General features: G+C 45.6%; 1 protein-coding gene across 1 annotated transcript in view; it reads right to left on the minus strand.

The window, feature by feature from the left end:
- lrpprc (leucine-rich pentatricopeptide repeat containing) overlaps positions 1–22701 on the minus strand; it is a 76687-nt gene that overhangs the window by 26186 nt on the left and 27800 nt on the right. Inside the window, exons 20-25 of the mRNA XM_042306200.1 lie at positions 18597–18710; positions 18238–18368; positions 17723–17808; positions 8482–8689; positions 2083–2207; positions 163–269 (exon numbers count right to left, since the gene is read on the minus strand). Of these exons, the coding sequence (XP_042162134.1) occupies positions 163–269; positions 2083–2207; positions 8482–8689; positions 17723–17808; positions 18238–18368; positions 18597–18710 (771 nt within the window). The remainder of the gene's footprint in view (positions 1–162; positions 270–2082; positions 2208–8481; positions 8690–17722; positions 17809–18237; positions 18369–18596; positions 18711–22701) is intronic.

Genomic DNA, 22701 nt, shown 5'->3' on the forward strand with positions numbered 1-22701 from the left:
TCCCCCACCTGTTCCATTGTGTTGCTGGGGAATGGCATTAGTTCAGATTTAGACCCAATCTAATTTAAAAAGAGGGAACTTATTACTGCCGTCTAATTAAGTATCTTTAAAATAGCGGTGTACTGCATGCAAACACAATGGGAGGTTGGGTGGTGGTCCCACCTCAATGATTTTGCGGGCCTCCCGGTGGCGGCCAGTCTGCATGAAGGCGAAAAAGAGGTCGTACAGCATTGTCATCTCGCCTCGCTCCTGGCTCACAAAGTCCATCGCTGTGGGAAGAGGAGAGGGAGAGCGAGGAGAGAGAGGTATGAGAGGCTAAACAAAACAACACACACACACTTGCAGAAAGCTTTTCCCCACATTCTTCCAGTCCCATTAGAATGGCTATAAGCTGCTTGGCTTTCAGAGCTGAAACTTCTCAAAGAGCTGCTCTCAGCAGTCTGCTGCCAATCTCCCTCTATCAGGCACTGGCCAGGTGGAGATGTGGGGGCTCATCTGCATACACACCAGCACACACACACAGTCTATCCATAGAGACACTCAAAACTAATACCAATGCAAACCTCACACTCTTTAACAATCTGTACATTTGAAAAAAGGGACTGACACACAGAAAACTATTTCCATCCATCCATTCATAAGTTTGCTGAGGGATAGAAATTAAGTGAATTTTTGATAACCAACACAATATGTGGTTTCCAGGCAGGGTGAGAGGACAGAGCAGCACAGGGGTGTGTGTTTAAGGGGAGGCCCCGTCTGACCCTGGGCAGGGGCAGTGTCACTCACAGGGTGAGAGGACAGAGCAGCACAGGGGTGTGTGTTTAAGGGGAGGCCCCGTCTGACCCTGGGCAGGGGCAGTGTCACTCACAGGGTGAGAGGACAGAGCAGCACAGGGGTGTGTGTTTAAGGGGAGGCCCCGTCTGACCCTGGGCAGGGGCAGTGCCACTCACAGGGTGAGAGAAGAGGGCATAGGGCCAGGGGGTGTAGAGTGGTGCTCAACAGGGGGGGCCACTCAAACACACTCACCTACAGCACACAAAGGACTTAACCCCTTCACCAGCCATTTGTCAAGAGGAGGAGCCATTAAAATCATGATCGCCAGCATCCTCCACAGTGACCTGGGGCCCGTTGTCAATGGTGGGCTCTTAGTAGACACTACACAGTGACTACGGGCTGTCTTGGGAGAGTGCACATTGTACATCACACACACATTGTTGCACTACATGTCATGAATGTGAGGGTGTAGGGAGGAGGGATGGATGAAGAGTTGAGAGACAACCCAGGACAACACTGGGGACGAGCTCCCTGCCATCCAGGGCCTCTATATCTGAGGAAGGACGGAACATTTGCCCAAACTCCAGCCAGCCAAACCATAGACTGTTCACTCTGCTACCGTCTGGAAAACGGTACCGGAGCATCGACTCACAGACCAGCAGTCTTATGGCTTGGGGTTAGAAATAGTCAACTAATGATACCTGAACTATCTGCACTGACCTAGACTATAAGCAGGGACTGTGAAGTAACACAAACTATACACACACGATAACATACGCACTATACACACACGTAAGCATGGATTTTGCGTTGTAGATATGTGGTAGTGGAGTATGGGCCTGAGGACACACACTTTGTGTGTTGTGAAATCTGTTATGAATGTAATGTTTTTCAAATTGTATAACTGCCTTAATTTTGCTGGACCCAAGGAAGAGTGGGGATCCATAATAAATACAAATATGTACACATTCACTAGACACAGATACACACACAAACACAAAACCCTCACACATTCACAAACACATAATTTGCTGCTGCTACTGTTCTTTATTTTACTCGTATTATCTATCTTGATGCCTAGTCACTTTACCCTGCCTTCATCTACATATCTATCTGAAATACCTCGTACTCCTGCATATAGCTCCATTCTAGTGTATTCCTCGTGTTAGTTACTATTTCATTTTGTATTATTATTTTGAAACTGACTCGTTGGGAAAGGTACGTAAGCAAGCATTTCACTGTAACGTCTACACCAGTTGTATTTGGCGCATGTGATCAAGAAATTTGATTTGTGGTGGTGGCATTCACCTTTCTGTAGGAGCTCCGTGTCTCCCCTCTCCACCAGGCCACAGATGACGTCGTGGATACGTGGGAGTTGTCCATACTGCTTCTGACACTCCATAGCTGCCTCCAGAGCCCCGCCAAGGTCCTTACTGGTGAGACACACAGAGAGAGAAAGAGAACATTCATTTAAAATCAAATCTATATGACTGAGCGAAAACAAGACTACTCCAGGCCTTTGACCTCCGTCACAAATGACTGACCTCACAACAATGGAGCCGTTTTCAGCCCTGACAGGTCAACCAGGAGATGAGGCAATTGGCCACGTTCCTTTGACAAATCTCTCTGGTAGAACAAATGATTAAAAACATTGGGTTTTTCCAGGGTGAATGGATGAATAGACGGGAAACAACCTCTTTTGTGATCTTTAGCCTTCTCTCCTGTTCTCCAACGCTTTCAGCATCCCTCACCCCCCTCACCTCACCCCCAGCTGCGCAATTTAGAGGAATATGGCAACAAAATTAGAGCGCTCCCCGTGCCATCTCCACCCTCCTCCCGCTCCTCCCCCTGAACAAAGAGCCTGGGAGTGGGGCTGACAGAGGGCTGACGGAGAAGACAGAAAAACACCACTCCAATCCCTTCTATTGTGACTGCGCCGCCATCAATCTGTTGATTGGGTAATTACCATGCCAATCACACAGAGGTCACAGAGGATAGGGCACTGTTGGGAGGGGTCAGGTGGGGTGGGATAGCGAGCCAGAGAGCGGGGAGGGAGTGAGTAACAGGTATAATTTCTGTAGTGTTTTCTACTCTTGAAGATTATACAGCCGCCGGACAAGGAAATGTGCCTCCCACCCAAAAAAAGTCTGACCTTGGTATGGGCAGAATGGAGAGGAGGGGGAGGTGGGTACGGGCAAAACACAGGATGTGATTGAGCTTGGAACACAAACTGGGCTCAGGCAATCGGTTTTAATTGAAATGAAGAGCGACAACATTATTCATCAAGCAGGAGTCAAGAGGCAATTCAACCACTCGCTTCCTGATTGAACAGCCACTCTCCAGAGAATGAGAGAGCAGCAGAGAGAGGGAGAGAAGAGGTGTAATTTATTCCCAAAAAAGTGATGGAGAAACTTTTACTGGACAGGAATATAGTGACCTGTGATTTACCTGCCAGGCATGTGTGTATGAATCCTCAAACTGGAGTTAAGTTACAGCCATACATACACTCAGTCAGTGTTACCTCATTCCAAAGGTATTCTGTAAAATTCTACAGAATAATTTAATACCAAGACGGTCGATCAGACATTTACACCACCCTCCCTCCATTCGACGACACCTCCATTCCGCCCACCCAAATACCCCGAACCCCTTCTCACAGGAAAAAACGTCTTTAGAAACTCCCGACCAGCATCGCAATTACAGCGCCCTCTCCTCCCATCTCCAACCAAAAAGAGAATTAACCATGTTGAAGGCTTCATAATTTCCCTAGGTACAATTTAGCTGTCACTTGCGCTCCGATTTACTCAAACACGTTCCCCGTTAATGTCACCAACTTTGCATGTCAAGCACTTTCCAGCCAATTAAGTCCTGAAAAAAGATGGTGGCAGCAAGTGCTTTACGCACAGAACCTGAAGGATTAGACAAGAAAGATCACTTCTTTCCATCCTTTCATTATTTCTTTGCACGCCTCTCCTTCCCTCCTTCCTCTCCTCCGTCCCACTCTTTTGTTCCACAGAGATTGGCATTCACGTTATCACACCACTGTCCCCTGGAAGGAAGGGAGGGAGGGCCACGCAGAAGAGAGTGTGTGTAGGGGAGAGTGTGTGTGTGTGTGTGGGGGGGGTGGTGGTGTTTGATCGTGACACCTCTAGCCTGCTGTTATGAGTTACATTAGGACACAACTGCAAAGCCACAACATACAGTATAATCTGTACACACAGTGACAGACATATTGATTAATCTGTGGTCAAGTCCAACTTAATGGCTAGTCTGTCTCGGTTCCACATTTGTGTTGTACAGCTGCACTTACATACTCCACTCCCAATTTGTCCCTCACCCCCTCTCGTGCACACACTAAGAGTGAATCCAGTTCTCCATCTCAGGCTGGAGCCGCCTGACAGCTCTCCTCCGTCTCATCTCCAACTGTAATACACCACCCCCCCACCCCCTCTCCAAGACTGGTCTCTCCCACCTCCCATTGTTAGGCTCATTAGCATTGCAGGGGTGCTAATCAAGGATATGGATCCAGTAAGGCAGTTAGCTAGCGGTTAGCGTCTCAGAGAGCGAGCCAGTGTGTTGGAGCGGTGCTCGGCGGCTAACTGGCTAGGCTGACGGGCTGTCAGCGTTAATCTGGGGGAGAAGTGTTCATTAAGTCATTACTGCTGACACTGTGATGAGACAGCGTCGCCAGAATGACACGTAGCGCTTTGTCCTCCGCCGCCAACGCCTCCCTGACTGACGGCACCAACAGAGAGAAGAGAAAGAGGAGGGGATGAGATGGAGAGCGAAAAGGAGGGATGAATAGTGGAGGAGATGGGAAGGGATAAATATGGAGAAGAAAGGGGAAAGAGATAGATGTGGAAAAGATAAAGGGCAGAGACGTGAAGAGAACGGGAACCCTTATTCTGGGGATGGCAAAAAATAAGACAAAAATCCTTAACTTACGTCTCTAAACTTTGTCTTTGTGCCAAGAAGAGGTCTAGGCTATACTACGCCACAGAGAGACCTTTACAGGTCTAGAAATCCCTCTATAAAGCATTCCTCACCCTGGGTTTTGTATTGTGAGCCCAGTGAACCCCAGTGATTCAGTGGTGAACATGGCTCTGCTCTGTGCAGGGAGAAGAGAGATCCCTTGTTTTCACTGCTGCTAATGAACCTGGGGAAATTACCAAGCTAATCTCAGAGCAGGCAGCAATTAAGGCATGAACCTCCACGGTGTGTTTGTGTTGAGCACTGACTGACAGCAAACAAACAGCCCCAGGGGGGCGCTTGCACCACACTGTTGTGTGTGTCAAACGTCCATGTGTGTAAAGGTACACCCTTGGTACACCCTCTCCCAGAGCATGTTGGGGGAAAAGGGTGTGTGTGTGTGTGAGCGAAGGGGGGTTGTTTCGAACAGTGCGCCGCATGGCTGTGGCAAATCCAGCAATTAGTGCTCTGTACATAATTAACATGCAAATGAGCTGATCTACTTAAAAGCTGTTCTCACAAATAGACCTGAACAGGGGCTGAGGGGTGGGGCCATGGGGCCGCGGCTCCCAGAAACACAGGTTTTTTTCCCCCGGACTGATTTGCATATTACATTTTTAGCGAGAAGGCATCGATAGCCATCTCAGAGACGCGGAGCGTGAGTCAGAGTTATGTAAATAGGGGTCAGGAGGGGGAGGCTAGGGTTGTTAGGGGTACAGCAGCTGGCCGATCCCCAAACACACAAAGCCTCGCAATCTACCCCCCCCCACCTCTGTTAGAAAGACACACAAACACAAAAATGCATGCACAGCCCAGCCCCAGATCCAAACCCTCCCTGACTGAACCAATTCCCCAGAATGCTCCTTCAAGCATGATCAGGAACTCTGGCTCACATGACCCACCACAGCCAATGACGAACAATGAAGCAGTGAGACACAGGAAGTCCTTTTCCCAGAGAAAATGTTCAGGTACCCTGTTGGGCGTTATCATCTGGGCTCTGTTCCATTCCACCACTTAGAATGAAGGATTATTATGGGACACACACACACAATGTAAATAGTCTGGGTAGCCATTTGATGACCTGTTCAGGAGTCTTATGGCTTGGGGGTAAAAGCTGTCGAGAAGCCTTTTGGTCCTAGACTTGGCGCTCCAGTACCGCTTGCTATGCGGTAGCAGAGAGAACAGTCTATGACTGGGGTGGCTGGGGTCTGACAATTTTTAAGGCCTTTCTCTGACACTGCCTGGTGTTGAGGTCCTGAATGGCAGGCAGCTTAGCCCCAGTGATCTACTGGGCCGTACGCACTACCCTCTGTAGTGTCTTGCGGTTGGAGACCGAGCAGTTGCCATACCAGACAGTGATTATAGCTAATCAAACCTGGGTTCAAATACTACTTCAAAGTAAATATTGAGATGTACCCAAATACAAATAAATACTCCCATGCATTTGAACCCAGGTCCTAGGACTATTTAAAATATTTTCAAATACCATAAAACAGTCTCAAATAGCCGCTTGTCCCTGTGCCTGGCAACAGCACACATATCAGCAAATAAACAGCTGTTTCAAATAAAACACAGGGTCTAAATGAATTGTTACATTAAATAATTCAGTAATGACTCGAAAAAATTGCTATTATCAGTATTTAAATCGGCAGTAAGAACTACTAGCCAATGGCTGCTAACAGCGGAGAACTGCTAGCTAACTGGCGAGTTCAAACAGTCAACAACTTCAGAGTACAGACACCTAGACAATTGGGAAATCGCCATCTATTCACAAAACTAAGAACTGCCAAAAATGGACAGTCAAAGTGGAGAATAATAATAATAATAATATACAGTAGCAGTCAAAAGTTGACACACCTACTCATTCAACCTACTCTACATTGAAGAATAACAGTGAAGACATCAAAACTATGAAATAACACATATGGAATCATGTCGTAACCAAAAAAGTTAAAACAAATCAAAATATACTTTATATTTGAGATTCTTTAAAGTAGCCACCCTTTGCCTTGATGACAGCTTTGCACACTTGGCATTCTCTCAACCACACTTGGCATTCTCTCATGAAGGTAGTCACCTGGAATGCATTTCAATTAACAGGTGTGCCTTGTTAAAAGTACAGGAATTTCTTTCCTTCTTAATGTGTTTGAGCCAATCAGTTGTGTTGTGACAAGGTAGGGGTGGTATACAGAATATAGTCCTATTTGGTAAAAGACCATAATATGGCAAGAACAGCTCAAATAAGCAAAGAGATGACATGAAGGTCAGTGCAGTCGCAAAAACCATCAAGCGCTATGATGAAACTGGCTCTCATGAGGAGAGGAAAGGAAGACCAGAGTTACCTCTACCGCAGAGGATAAGTTCATTAGAGTTACCAGCCTCAGATTACAGCCCAAATAACTGCTTCACAAAGTTCAAGTAAGAGACACATGTCAACAACATCAACTGTTCAGAGGAGACTGCGTGAATCAGGCCTTCATGGTCGAATTGCTGCAAAGAAACCACTACTAAAGGACGCCAATAAGAAGAAGACACTTGGTTGGGCCTAGAAACACGAACAATGGACATTAGACCGGTGGAAATCTGTCCTGATTGAGTCCAAATTTTAGTTTTTGGGTTCCAACTGCCGTGTCTTTGTTAAACACAGAGTAGGTGAACGGATGATCTCCGCATGTGTGGTTCCCACCGTGAAGCATGGAGGTGGTGTGATGGTGCTTTGCTGGTGGCGCTGTCAGTGATTTGTTTAGAATTGAAGGCACACTTAACCAGCATTGCTAACACAGCATTCTGCAGCAATATGCCATCTCATCTGGTTTGCACTTAGTGGGACTATATATTTTTTTCAACAGGACAATGACCCAACACACCTCCAGGCTGTGTAAGGGGTATATGACCAAGAAGGAGAGTGATGGAGTGCTGCATCAGATGACCTGGCCTCCACAATCACCCGACCTCAACCCAATTGAGATGGTTTGGGATGAGTTGGAGTGCAGAGTGAAGGAAAAGCAGCCAACAAGTGCTCATTATATGTGGGAACTCCTTCAAGACTGTTGGAAAAGAATTCCAGGTGAAGCTAGTTGACAGAATGCCAAGAGTGTGCAGAGCTGTCATCAAGGCAAAGGGAGGCTACTTTGAAGAAACTCAAATATAAATCTAATTATATTTTAACACATTTCATGTGTTATTTCATAGTTTTGATGTCTGCACTACTAAAACCCTGGAATGAGTTGGTGTCTAAACTTTTGACTGGTACAGTATAATATATATATATATATATATATATATATATTTTTTTATAGAGGCATACTAAGACAAAAATAAAAGTGACAATGTGTAAATAATAACACATTGCATGAAATGAAGAAATTCATTAAAAATGTTGGAAGTGAAAACTGAAAATAAACAATTAACTATGCAACTGAGCCAAAGCTGTGTGCATTATGGAAAAAGACACCTGGCTCAAATAGAAGCCCGTCTCTAATAAGTGCCTGTTGTAATCAGTGATTTAAACAAATAAACGCCCAAGTTATTAATTGAAGGACATGTTTTAAAGGACATCATTTAAAAATGGCCACATTATTTGAAAATACACTAGAAGTTATAGTCAGTTGTCTGCAGGTTTTCTATAGTGTAAATACATGTATTTGAACACAGGTCTGATGCTAGACTGGAGTCTAGCCCACAAGTCCTATAGAGTACCTGACAGCTGTTAGGACAGGAGGAGGGAGTACTACTCACGTCTCCAGGTGGGCTGAGACCAGGGGGGAGCAGAGGTTGGCGGTGGGAGTGGCCAGGCCCAGGGTGAAGATGGTGTCTTGGAGCCTACGGACAGCTACCACGTCCCCCTTCATGGCCGCAGCATTGAGGACATGGAAGAGCAGGGTAACTGTGGTGTCCCTCACAACCACCTCCTTCTCCTTCATTTCCTTCAGCATGTCCACCGCCTCTGTGATTTGGGGGGAGAGATGGAAAAGAGAGAGGGGGGAGATGGATGGAGGGAGGGGGAGAAGAGAGAGAGGGGTGGAGAGAGATAAAGTCAACATTGGAGCTGGCCAAATGCATGTTGATAAAACTACAATGCCAACATCTGACACAATTACTCAATAAATGTCAGCTAGTATTACAGTCAGTTACTTGTGGTTTAACTGCCTTGCCCTAGAGAGACTTAGGGGGCCAGGAACTACAATGGGGTGGTTTAAATAAGTAGTCAGCGCCCAATCTCACTTGATGGGAAGACTCCAAATGAAAGAGGGAGGGAAGGAGGAGACAATGTGAGAGAGAATGAGAGCGAGATGGGGAGAAGGTGATAAAAGGCCCCTTAGATAATTTCATGTGGGGAAAACAAACCGCTATTAAAACAGCATTTTACACCCAGCAGGAATGCAAATCGGCCCGTATAATGCCAATTTCCTGCTAATTGCTACTTGCATTTCTAAACGAGACTACAATTACCGGGCCGCTTTTTCCCCGTCCCTGTGCCGAAAGCGATGGGGCTAAATTATAGGTGTGCGGCGAGTGCCCGGCGTGCCCTGGCCCCGGGTCCTACAGAGGTAATAATGGAGGCTTTTCAGCAGGCCGGGCACCCATCTGGCTGACTGGGCCGTGCGGAGTGAACACTCTCCTCTTCTCATCTCTCTCCCCCGGCAGCAGTCAGCTGCTCTGTGGCAGGGCCAGACAATTAAGATGTGTTTACACTGTGTTTAGAAGCGTGCTAATGGGCTGATACCGATAGGGTCTGTTTACACCGGTGATACTAATCATCACAGCCTGGTCAGAGATAGAAAACATCTAGCTCGCCAGTACCCACCCCATGTAAACACACACAAACAAACTAACTTTTATTGGCTTTGGCCCTCAACTACCACGCATATGTGAGTTCTGGCCTCATTTGGGCTCAAACCTCAATTGCTACTCACAGTGTGAGTGCTGTGGCTAGCAGACTCCATAACAGCCAGAATAGAAAGGACCCTGTGTTGACCACTACAGGTGAGTGTATTTGGGTCCCACCATCCCTTCAGTTCTGGCAGTCTAGTTCTCTGGCTAGCTATTATACCTCTTCAACCCGAGTGTTCTCTCAGGGATGAACACTCCAGTGACACGACAGCACACACACACACACTGGTGTGTGCTTTGGCATCCAAATTCCAGTCTGCCTCTCAATCTCTCCCTCCCCCCTCATTTTCATGCGTTGTTATGCAAATGAAGCACAGTCTGTGACTGTCACAGATTTAATGAAGCAAAAAGGGAAATTGGAAAGGGGAAGAGGGGTGGGGGTTCATGTGGGTCACACTGAGTTTCTAAGAGGCAGCTTTTGTTTTGTGTCTGGGGCTCATTCTGTTCTCTCCCCGGGGCGTCAGGACGGGGTGGATATGGATCTGAACAGGGCCCAGTTGGGCCATGTCCCTCTGGGGTTGGGGTGACCCTACATGTACCTGTGGACATCCCCTTCACTGGATCTCTGAATATATTTCTCTGTAGGATGATACTGTGGAGAGGAATCAAAGCCTTGGCTAATGACAAAGAAAGCCTTGGATGCTGTTCCCCAGAATGGTTGGGTTTTCTGCCTTCAGGCTACGGCCTCATTGTGATTGAATGGTATTGGATGAAAACCTGCAGACAACTGACGAAAAAAACATGGAAAACCAGCTGTGTGGTTCTATGAAATCAAGTACCAAGTACCAAGGGGTAGGACACCAGCAAACACTGCAGCCCTTGTGAACTAGACTAAGAGGCTAGAGTTTAATTCATTAGCTGTAGGTGTGAACTCACTGGGCCAGGGATATTTTTTATTTTATTTCACCTTTATTTAACCAGGTAGGACAGTTGAGAACAAGTTCTCATTTACAACTGCGACCTGGCCAAGATAAAGCAAAGCAGTGCGACAAAAAAAAAAAACAGTTACACATGGGATAAACAAACGTACAGTCAATAACACAAAATAAAAATCTATATACAGTGTTCCAATGCAGTAAGATTAGAGAGGTAAGACAATAAATAGCCCATAGTGGCAAAATAATTACAATTTAGTATTAACACTGGAGTGATAGATGTGCAGACAATGTGCAAGTAGTGATACTGGGGTGCAAAAGAGCAAAAACAAATAACAATATGGGGATGAGGTAGTTGGGTGTGCTATTTACAGATGGGCTCTGTACAGGTGTAGTGATCGGTAAGCTGCTCTGACAGCTGATGCTTAAAGTTAGTGAGGGAGATATAAGTCTCCAACTGCAGTGATCTTTGCAATTCGTTCCAGTCATTGGCAGCAGAGAACTGAAAGGAAAGGCAGCCAAAGGAGGAGTTGGCTTTGGGGATGACCAGTGAAATATACCTGCTGGAGTGCGTGCTACGGGTGGGTGTTGCTATGGTGACCAGTGAGCTGAAATAAGGCAGGGCTTTACCTAACAAAGACTTATAGATGACCTGGAGCCAGTGGGTTTGGCGACGAATATGAAGCGAGGGCCAACCAACGAGAGCATACAGGATGCAGTAGTGGGGAGTATATGGAGCTTTGGTGACAAAACAGATGGCACTGTGATAGACTACATCCAATTTGCAGAGTAGAGTGTTGGAAGTCAAAGTCAAGGATCGGTAGGATAGTCAGTTTGACGAGGGTGTGTTTAGCAGCATGAGTGAAGGAGGCTTTGTTGCGAAATAGGAAGACGATTCTAGATATAATTTTGGATTGGAGATGCTTAATGTGAGTCTGGAAGGAGAGTTTACAGTCTAACCAGACACCTAGGTATTTGTAGTTGTCCACATATTCTAAGTCAGAACCGTCCAGAGTAGTAATGCTAGTCGGGCGGGCGGGTGTGGGCAGCGATCGGTTGAAGAGCATGCATTTAATTTACTTGCATTTAAGAGCAGTTGGAGGCCACGGAAGGAGTGTTGTATGGCATTAAAGCTTGTCTGGAGGTTTGTTAACACACAGTGTCCAAAGATGGGCCATAAGTATACAGAATGGTGTTGTCTGCATAGAGGTGGATCAGAGAATCACCAGCAGCAAGAGCGACAATTTGTATTTACAGAGAAAAGAGTCGGTCCGAGAATTGAACCTTGCAGCAACCCCATAGAGACTGCCAGAGGTCCGGACAACAGATTTGACACACTGAGCTCTATCAGAGAAGTAGTTGGTGAAACAGGCGAGGCAGTCATTTGAGAAACCAAGGATATTGAGTCTGCCGATAAGAATGTGGTGATTGACAGAGTCGAAAGCCTTGGCCAGGTCGAAGAAGACTGCTGCACAGTACTGTCTTTTAATAGATGGCTGTTATGATATCGTTTAGTACCTTGAGCGTGGCTGAGGTGCACCCATGACCAGCTCGGAAACCAGATTGCATAGCGGAGAAGGTTCGGTGGTATTCGAAATGGTCGGTGATCTGTTTGTTAACTTGGCTTTCAAAGACTTTAGAAAGGCAGGGTAGGATAGATATAAGTCTGTAGCAATTTGGGTCTAGAGTGTCTCCCCCTTTGAAGAGGGGGATGACCGCAGCAGCTTTCCAATCTTTAGGTACCTCAGATGATACGAAAGAGGTTGAATAGGCCAGTAATAGGGGTTGCAACAATTTCGGCAGATAATTTTAGAAAGAGGTTCCAAATTGTCTCGCTGATTTGTTGGGGTCCAGATTTTGCAGCTCTTTCGGAACCTCCGCTATCTGGATTTGGGTGAAGGAGAAGCTGGGGAGGGACTTTGGCTTGCTGCAGGGGGTGCAGTTGCTGCAGGGGGTGCAGTTGCTGTTGGCCGGGGTAGGGGGTAGCCAGGTGGAAAGCATGACCAGCCGTAGAAAAATGCTAATTGAAATTCTCGATTATCATGGATTTATCGGTGGTGATAGTGTTTCCTACCCTCAGTGCACTGGGCAGCTGGGAAGAGGTACTCTTATTCACCATGACTTTACAGTGTCACACAACTTTTGGGAATTTGGGATGCAATTTTTTGTTTGAAAAAGCTAGCCTTTGCCTCCCTAACTGACTGTGTATATTGGTTCCTAACTTCCCTGAAAAGTTGCATATCGCAGGGGCTATTTGATGCTAAAGCAGTACGCCACAGGATGTTTTTGTGCTGGTCAAGGGCAGTCAAGTCTGGAGTGAACCAAGGGCTATATCTGTATTTAGTTCTCCATTTTTTGAACGAGGCATGCTTATTTAAGACTGTGAGGAAAGCACTTTTAAAGAATAACCAGGCATCCTCTACTGACGGGATGAGGACAATATCCTTCCAGGATACCCGGGCCAGGTCGATTAGATAAGGCCTGCTCGCTGAAGTGTTTTAGGGAGGGTTTGAAAGTGATGAGGGGTGGTCGTTTGACGGCGGACCCATTACATACGCGAGCAATGAGGCAGTGATCGCTGAGATCCTGGTTGAAGACAGCAGAGGTGTACAGTGCCTTGCGAAAGTATTCGGCCCCCTTGAACTTTGCGACCTTTTGCCACATTTCAGGCTTCAAACATAAAGATATACAACTGTATTTTTTTGTGAAGAATCAACAACAAGTGGGACACAATCATGAAGTAGAACGACATTTATTGGATATTTCAAACTTTTTTAACAATTCAAAAACTGAAAAATTGGGCGTGCAAAATTATTCAGCCCCCTTAAGTTAATACTTTGTAGCGCCACCTTTTGCTGCGATTACAGCTGTAAGTCGCTTGGGGTATGTCTCTATCAGTTTTGCACATCGAGAGACTGAAATTTTTTCCCATTCCTCCTTGCAAAACAGCTCAAGCTCAGTGAGGTTGGATGGAGAGCATTTGTGAACAGCAGTTTTCAGTTCTTTCCACAGATTCTCGATTGGATTCAGGTCTGGACTTTGACTTGGCCATTCTAACACCTGGATATGTTTATTTTTGAACCATTCCATTGTAGATTTTGCTTTATGGTTTGGATCATTGTCTTGTTGGAAGACAAATCTCTGTTCCAGTCTCAGGTCTTTTGCAGACTCCATCAGGTTTTCTTCTAGAATGGTCCTGTATTTGGCTCCATCCATCTTCCCATCAATTTTAACCATCTTCCCTGTCCCTGCTGAAGAAAAGCAGGCCCAAACCATGATGCTGCCACCACCATGTTTGACAGTGGGGATGGTGTGTTCAGGGTGATGATCTGTGTTGCTTTTACGCCAAACATAACGTTTAGCATTGTTGCCAAAAAGTTCAATTTTGGTTTCATCTGACCAGAGCACCTTCTTCCACATGTTTGGTGTGTCTCCCAGGTGGCTTGTGGCAAACTTTAAACAACACTTTTTATGGATATCTTTAAGAAATGGCTTTCTTCTTGCCACTCTTCCATAAAGGCCAGATTTGTGCAATATACGACTGATTGTTGTCCTATGGACAGAGTCTCCCACCTCAGCTGTAGATCTCTGCAGTTCATCCAGAGTGATCATGGGCCTCTTGGCTGCATCTCTGATCAGTCTTCTCCTTGTATGAGCTGAAAGTTTAGAGGGACGGCCAGGTCTTGGTAGATTTGCAGTGGTCTGATACTCCTTCCATTTCAATATTATCGCTTGCACAGTGCTCCTTGGGATGTTTAAAGCTTGGGAAATCTTTTTGTATCCAAATCCGGCATTAAACTTCTTCACAACAGTATCTCGGACCTGCCTGGTGTGTTCCTTGTTCTTCATGATGCTCTCTGCGCTTTTAACGGACCTCTGAGACTATCACAGTGCAGGTGCATTTATACGGAGACTTGATTACACACAGGTGGATTGTATTTATCATCATTAGTCATTTAGGTCAACATTGGATCATTCAGAGATCCTCACTGAACTTCTGGAGACAGTTTGCAGCACTGACAGTAAAGGGGCTGAATAATTTTGCACGCCCAATTTTTCAGTTTTTCGTTTGTTAAAAAAGTTTGAAATATCCAATAAATGTCATTCCACTTCATGATTGTGTCCCAATTGTTGTTGATTCTTCACAAAAAAATACAGTTTTATATCTTTATGTTTGAAGCCTGAAATGTGGCAAAATGTGGCAAAGTTCAAGGGGGCCTAATACTTTCGCAAGGCACTGTATTTAGAGGGCAGGTTTGTCAGGATGATATCTATGAGGGTGCCCGTGTTAACAGATTTAGGGTTGTACCTGGTTGGTTCCTTGATAATTTGTGTGAGATTGAGGGCATCTAGCTTAGACTGTAGAACGGCCGGGGTGTTAAGCATATCCCAGTTTAAGTCACCTAACAGTACAAATTCTGAAGATTGAAGGGGGGCATTCAATTCACATATGGTGTCCAGGGCACAGCTGGGGGCTGAGGGGGGTCTATAACAAGCAGCAACGGTGAGACTTATTTCTGGAAAGGTGGATTTTTAAAAAGTAGAAGCTTTAACTGTTTGGGCACAGACCTGGATAGTATGACAGAACTCTGCAGGCTATCTCTGCAGTAGATTGCGACTCTGCCCCCATTGGCAGTTCTATCTTGGCGGAAAATGTTGTAGTTAAGGATGGAAATTTCAGAATATTTGGTGGGGGTAATCTGACATTAGGATAAAACCCAAGTTAACGAGAGAGAGTGTGTGTGTGGGGGGGTTATGGGGAAAAAAGGTTACCCACTCCCCGACTGTCCATCAGCACGTTACACACACTAGCAGAGTCGTACTGGGGGAAGGAACATGTTAGCTAGCCTGCGAGGGTATGAGCACCCATCAGAGGAGAGAGACAGCTCATCTCTTCTTCTCTCCTTCCTGACGGCACCACTAATCACCACGACCAGTGGCTCGGCGCTAACATGACCAAATGGAGGCTAGGCGTCCAAGCAGACGGAGTGGTATGTATATCAGCCAAGTCAGGCAGCCAGCCAGCGATCTGAAACTCATCCAGCCACATACTGCCACGGCCAGGTAAACAAATATCACACAGGCCATTAATCCCTCTAATTTCCCTGCCTTGTGTTCCACTAGGCTCCTGCACACCCAGGGCTGTGTTTACCGGAGGACCCCACAGAGGCTTTAGCTATCCCTACGCAGGGGGATGAAGGGAAAGGTGGAGAGGTGAAGGTGGAGGTAAAGGAAGGAAGTAAGGAAAACAACAAAGCCATTAAAAGCGGGGAGCCAGTGAGCGGTCCTGCCACAAGTCATGATCTTCAGTGCGGGCCTAGCTGTCTGTAGCGCGGCCCGGTAGACCGGGGCAGTGAGGTGTGCTAATGTGGATGACAAGCCGCCGCCGCACTCACTGGGGCTAATGGCCAGCGAACCCCCCTCCCTCCCTCCCTTCACAGCACCTCTGCTTGAATTCACATGCAAATTTGTGTGTGTGAAATGTTCAAGCACTTTCCCGGACATGATATGCCATTAGTATCAGGACGGATTTCTGTAATTCTGTTAAAGTAGCGAGAGTCCTGTAATTTTCTCTCGCTCTCTCTCTGTGACGGGGGGAGACAAGGCGGACAGAAGGGGGGGGGTGAGAGTGACACACATCTTGAAGGAAAGAGAGAGAGGTAGCGTGAGAGAGACGGGGCACACATTTACGCTGTCACTGTGTGCACAAAGCAAAGAAGAAACACTTTTATTGTAATTGGGTCTTACATGGGCAGGCAGAAACCCACCGTGGCATTCAGATAATGGCTGGTTAATGTGGGCGTCCTGAGAGTGAGAAAAAGGCGGCTGCTGCCTGCTCCTCGCCACATGCATACAGCCTGCTCTCTGAGAAAATAATTACTCCTTCAGCAGACATTTAACTGCATCAAACACTTCCTTCACTCAGGAGTTGAACTTTGCTGTTCTTTCATATGGCGTATGGATATAGGCATCTTGTAAAGAAAGATATACAGTTGAAGTTGTAAGTTTACATACATTTAGGTTGAAGTCGTTGAAACTCGTTTTTCAACCACTCCACAAATTTCTTGTTAACAAACTATAGTTTTGCATGACAAGTAATTTTTCCAAACAACTATTTACAGACAGATTATTTCATTGTATCACAATTCCAGTCGGTCAGAAGTTTACATCCACCAAAATTCCAGAAAATGATGTCATGTCTTTAGAAGCTTCTAATAGGCTAATTGACATTGTGTCAATTGGAGGTGTACCTGTGGATGTATTTCAAGGCCTACCTCCAAACTCAGTGCCTCTTTGCTTGACATCATGGGAAAATCAAAAGAAATCAGCCAAGACCTCAGAAAGAACATTGTAGACCACCACAAGTCTGGTTCATCCTTGGGAGCAATTTCCAAACGTCTGAAGGTACCACGTTCATCAGTACCAACAATAGTACGCAAGTATAAACACCCTGGGACCACGCAGTCGTCATACTGCTCAGGAAGGAGATGCGTTCTGTCTCAGAGATTAACGTACTTTGGTGCGAAAAGTGAAAATCAATCTCAGAACAGCAGCAAAGGACCGTGTGAAGATGCTGGAGGAAACAGGTACAAAAGTATCTATATCAACAGTAAAATGAGTCCTATATCAACATAGCCTGAAAGGCCGCTCTTTCAGGAGGAATGGGCAGAAATTCACATAACTTATTGTGTGAAGCTTGTTGAAGGCTACCCGAAACGTTTGACCCAAGTTAAACAATTTAAAGGCAATACATTCAATTAGTATTTGGTTGCATGTAAACTTCTGACCCACTGGGAATGTGATGAAAGAAATAAAAAGCTGAAATGAATCACTCTACTATTATCCTGACATTTCACATTCTTAATATAAAGTGGTGATCCTACTAGGATAAAATGTCAGAAAAACTGAGTTTAAATGTATTTGGCTAAGGTGTATGTAAACTTCTGACTTCAACTGTAGATGTACAGGCTTAACCAAACCACACATTTATCCCTAAAATATGACTGACCAGGAACAAGTCTGGTGTTAGCCTGCTGAGCTAAAGCCAAAGCATTAGCTCGGGAGCTAACGGAAGTCTTCAGGTCTCAAGCATGGTGACTTTTCAGGCAAGGTTTCTAAGCAGTCTGGACAAGGAACCCTGAAAGCTTTTCTTTAACAGAAAGCAACTTCCCTCAACTATGTTGCCCTGACAGTGTCTTGTGCCCACTCACCTTCCAGTCTGCCCTGCTTGGTCAGGACCTTGACTAGAGCCACATACTTGCTGGAATCCAGAGACACAGAGGAATCCTTACGGCTCCTAAACATGGGGGGTTGAGAGAGTTAGACCATAGATTAGAGAAATATACATTTAAAAAAAAAATGTAATTTGTGTGTGAAAGATCTCGAACGTGGCTGATGCAGTTCATGTCACAATTGTAACTCCCATCAATTCAGATTCCTCTACCCCCCTCTGATGAAGCAGCGCATGGGAAAGGGAGACAGAGATTGGAGCTGAAGTTGAGTGCAGCACCGATGCCTTTCTGTTACTGAAAGGTTACAGATGCAGGGTGTGGGGCAAGGAGAAGAGATGGGGTTACGTACGCACCGGATTCATCAGAACACCCCTGTCCACTGCTCTGCCCCGGCCAGTGCATTAACGTCTCTCCTAATCCAGCTCATGTTCAACTTTAATGCTTAGCTGGACCGAGTATAGGGGAATGTGTGTGTGTTTCACCAATCCACTTACAGCTCTCTTTTCAAGTTCAGTGCCTCTTCCACATTGTCATGGCGACAGCAGAGGTGGATGAGGGCGGCGTAGCTACCGGCAACCATGTCTGCCTCATGTTGTTTCTTCAGCTCCAGAGCCCTGTCCAGTTTCTGTCAGAAAGACAAGACGTCTTTCAAAATCAACCTTCATCTCAAATGCTTAATCTCTCATAGCTCACAACTGCAGAGCCGCAATAGTCAGCCGGCCCAGTAGGACATTAACGACCCTCATTTAATTGTCTCTTACTGTTGAGCAGCAGACTATCACTCTGGATCTGAACCAGGTTTAGGCTTAGCAAACATTACCCAAGAGAGAGGGCATGTGTGATGAGACTGTACCTCCTCGGCACACAGAGTGAGGATGAGTTGTTTCAGGGTAGCTCCTACTGGTTTACTGTCAGCCTTCAGCTCAGCCAGCCTGCTCTCCAGCGCCAAAACCTTACCATCCAGAATCTGAAAGGTAGACAGGAAAACGTTACACGCACTCTCCCTAAATGACCATCACCTACAGTGGGGCAAAAAGGTATTTAGTCAGCCACCAATTGTGCAAGTTCTCCCACTTAAAAAAATGAGAGAGGCCTGTAATTTTCATCATAGGTACACTTCAACTATGACAGACAAAATGAGAGAAAAAAATCCAGAAAATCACATTGTAGGATTTTTTATGAATTTATTTGCAAATTATGGTGGAAAATAAGTATTTGGTCACCTACAAACAAGCAAGATTTCTGGCTCTCACAGACCTGTAACTTCTTCTTTAAGAGGCTCCTCTGTCCTCCACTCGTTACCTGTATTAATGGCACTTGTTTGAACTTGTTATCAGTATAAAAGACACCTGTCCACAACCTCAAACAGTCACACTCCAAACTCCACTATGGCCAAGACCAAAGAGCTGTCAAAGGACACCAGAAACAAAATTGTAGACCTGCACCAGGCTGTGAAGACTGAATCTGCAATAGGTAAGCAGCTTGGTTTGAAAAAATCAACTGTGGGAGCAATTATTAGGAAATGGAAGACATACAAGACCACTGATAATCTCCCTCGATCTGGGGCTCCACGCAAGATCTCACCCCGTGGGGTCAAAATGATCACAAGAACCGTGAGCAAAAATCCTAGAACCACACGGGGGGACCTAGTGAATGACCTGCAGAGAGCTGGGACCAAAGTAACAAAGCCTACCATCAGTGACACACTACGCCGCCAGGGACTCAAATCCTGCAGTGCCAGACGTGTCCCCCTGCTTAAGCCCGTACATGTCCAGGCCCGTCTGAAGTTTGCTAGAGAGCATTTGGATGATCCAGAAGAAGATTGGGAGAATGTCATATGGTCAGATGAAACCAAAATAACTTTTTGGTAAAAATTCAACTCGTCGTGTTTGGAGGACAAAGAATGCTGAGTTGCATCCAAAGAACGCCATACCTACTTTGAAGCATGGGGGTGGAAACATCATGCTTTGGGGCTGTTTTTCTGCAAAGGGACCAGGACGACTGATCCGTGTAAAAGAAAGAATGAATGGGGCCATGTATCGTGAGATTTTGAGTGAAAATCTCCTTCATACTGGACCCTATTCCAACTAAACTACTGAAAGAGCTGCTTCCTGTGCTTGGCCCTCCTATGTTGAACATAATAAACGGCTCTCTATCCACCGGATGTGTACCAAACTCACTAAAAGTGGCAGTAATAAAGCCTCTCTTGAAAAAGCCAAACCTTGACCCAGAAAATATAAAAAACTATCGGCCTATATCAAATCTTCCATCCCTCTCAAAATTTTACTGCCTTCCTGAAGACAAACAATGTATACGAAATGCTTCAGTCTGGTTTTAGACCCCATCAAATGTCATTTTAATGGCATCGGACTGAGGCTCTGCATCTGTCCTCGTGCTCCTAGCCCTTAGTGCTGCTTTTGATACCATCGATCACCACATTCTTTTGGATATATTGGAAACCCAAATTGGTCTACACGGACAAGTTCTGGCCTGGTTTAGATCTTATCTGATCTGTCGGAAAGATATCAGTTTGTCTCTGTGAATGGTTTGTCCTCTGACAAATCAACTGTAAATTTCGGTGTTCCTCAAGGTTCCGTTTTAGGACCACTATTGTTTTCACTATATATTTTACCTCTTGGGGATGTTATTCTAAAACATAATGTTAACTTTCACTGCTATGCGGATGACACACAGCTGTACATTTCAATGAAACATGGTGAAGCCCCAAAATTGCCCTTGCTAGAAGCATGTGTTTCAGACATAAGGAAGTGGATGGCTGCAAACTTTCTACTTTTAAACTCAGACAAAACAGAGATGCTTGCTCTAGGTCCCAAGAAACAAAGAGATCTTCTGTTGAATCTGACAATTAATCTTAATGGTTGTACAGTCGTCTCAAATAAAACTGTAAAGGACCTCGGCGTTACTCTGGACCCTGATCTCTCTTTTGAAGAACATATCAAGACCATTTCAAGGACAGCTTTTTTCCATCTACGTAACATTGCAAAAATCAGAAACTTTCTGTCCAAAAATGATGCAGAAAAATTAATCCATACTTTTGTCACTTCTAGGTTAGACTACTGCAATGCTCTACTTTCCGGCTACCCGGATAAAGCACTAAATAAACTTCAGTTGGTGCTAAATACGGCTGCTAGAATCCTGACTAGAACCAAAACATTTGATCATATTACTCCAGTGCTAGCCTCTCTACACTGGCTTCCTGTCAAAGCAAGGGCTGATTTCAAGGTTTTACTGCTAACCTACAAAGCATTACATTGGCTTGCTCCTACCTATCTCTCTGATTTGGTCCTGCCATACATACCTACACGTACGTACATACCTACACGCTACGGTCACAAGACGCAGGCCTCCTAATTGTCCCTAGAATTTCTAAGCAAACAGCTGGAGGCAGGGCTTTCTCCTATAGAGCTCCATTTTTATGGAATGGTCTGCCTACCCATGTCAGAGACGCAAACTCGGTCTCAACCTTTAAGTCTTTATTGAAGACTCATCTCTTCAGTGGGTCATATGATTGAGTGTAGTCTGGCCCAGGAGTGGGAAGGTGAACGGAAAGGCTCTGGAGCAACGAACCGCCCTTGCTGTCTCTGCCTGGCCGGTTCCCCTCTTTCCACTGGGATTCTCTGCCTCTAACCCTATTACAGGGGCTGGGTCACTGGCTTACTGGGGCTCTCTCATGCCGTCCCTGGAAGGGTCATCCTGTCTGGGTTGGCGCCCCCCCTTGGGTTGTGCCATAGCAGAGATCTTTGTGGGCTATACTCAGCCTTGTCTCAGGATGGTAAGTTGGTGGTTGAAGATATCCCTCTAGTGGTGTGGGGGCTGTGCTTTGGCAAAGTGGGTGGGGTTATATCCTTCCTGTTTGGCCCTGTCCGGGGGTGTCCTCGGATGGGGCCACAGTGTCTCCTGACCCCTCCTGTCTCAAACTACTGCAGCATAAATACTGGAGGCTATGTGTCGGGGGGCTAGGGTCAGTTTGTTATATCTGGAGTACTTCTCCTGTCCTATTCGGTGTCCTGTGTGAATTCTCTAATTCTCTCTTTCTTTCTCTCAGAGGAGGACCTGAGCCCTAGGACCATGCCCCAGGACTACCTGACATGATGACTCCTTGCTGTCCCCAGTCCATCTGACCGTGCTGTTGGCTCCAGTTTCAACTGTTCTGCCTTATTATTATACGACCATGCTGGTCATTTATGAACATTTGAATATCTTGGCCATGTTCTGTTATAATCTCCACCCAGCACAGCCAGAAGAGGACTGGCCACCCCACAGAGCCTGGTTCCTCTCTAGGTTTCTTCCTAGGTTTTGGCCTTTCTAGGGAGTTTTTCCTAGCCACCGTGCTTCTACACCTGCATTGCTTGCTGTTGGGGGTTTTAGGCTGGGTTTCTGTACAGCACTTTGAGATATCAGCTGATGTACGAAGGGCTATATAAATAAATTTGATTTGATTTTGATTTGATTCCATCAGCAAGGGCATTGAAGATGAAACGTGGCTGGATCTTTCAGCATGACAATGATCCCAAACACACCGCCCGGGCAATGAAGGAGAGGCTTCGTAAGAAGCATTTCAAGGTCCTGGAGTGGCCTAGCCAGTCTCCAGATCTCAACCCCATAGATAATCTTTGGAGGGAGTTGAAAGTCCGTGTTGCCCAGCAACAGCCCCAAAACATCACTGCTCTAGAGGAGATCTGCATGGAGGAATGGGCAAAATACCAGCAACAGTGTGTGAAAACCTTGTGAAGACTTACAGAAAACGTTTGACCTCTGTCATTGCCAACAAAGGGTATATAACAAAGTATTGAGATAAACTTTTGTTATTGACCAAATACTTATTTTCCACCATCATTTGCAAATAAAATTCATTAAAAATCCTACAATGTGGTTTTCTGGATTTTTTTCTTCCCATTTTGTCTGTCATAGTTGAAGTGTACCTATGATGAAAATTT

Source organism: Oncorhynchus tshawytscha, linkage group LG25 (genome assembly GCF_018296145.1).
Source record: "Oncorhynchus tshawytscha isolate Ot180627B linkage group LG25, Otsh_v2.0, whole genome shotgun sequence".
NCBI classification, from domain to species: Eukaryota; Metazoa; Chordata; class Actinopteri; order Salmoniformes; family Salmonidae; genus Oncorhynchus; species Oncorhynchus tshawytscha.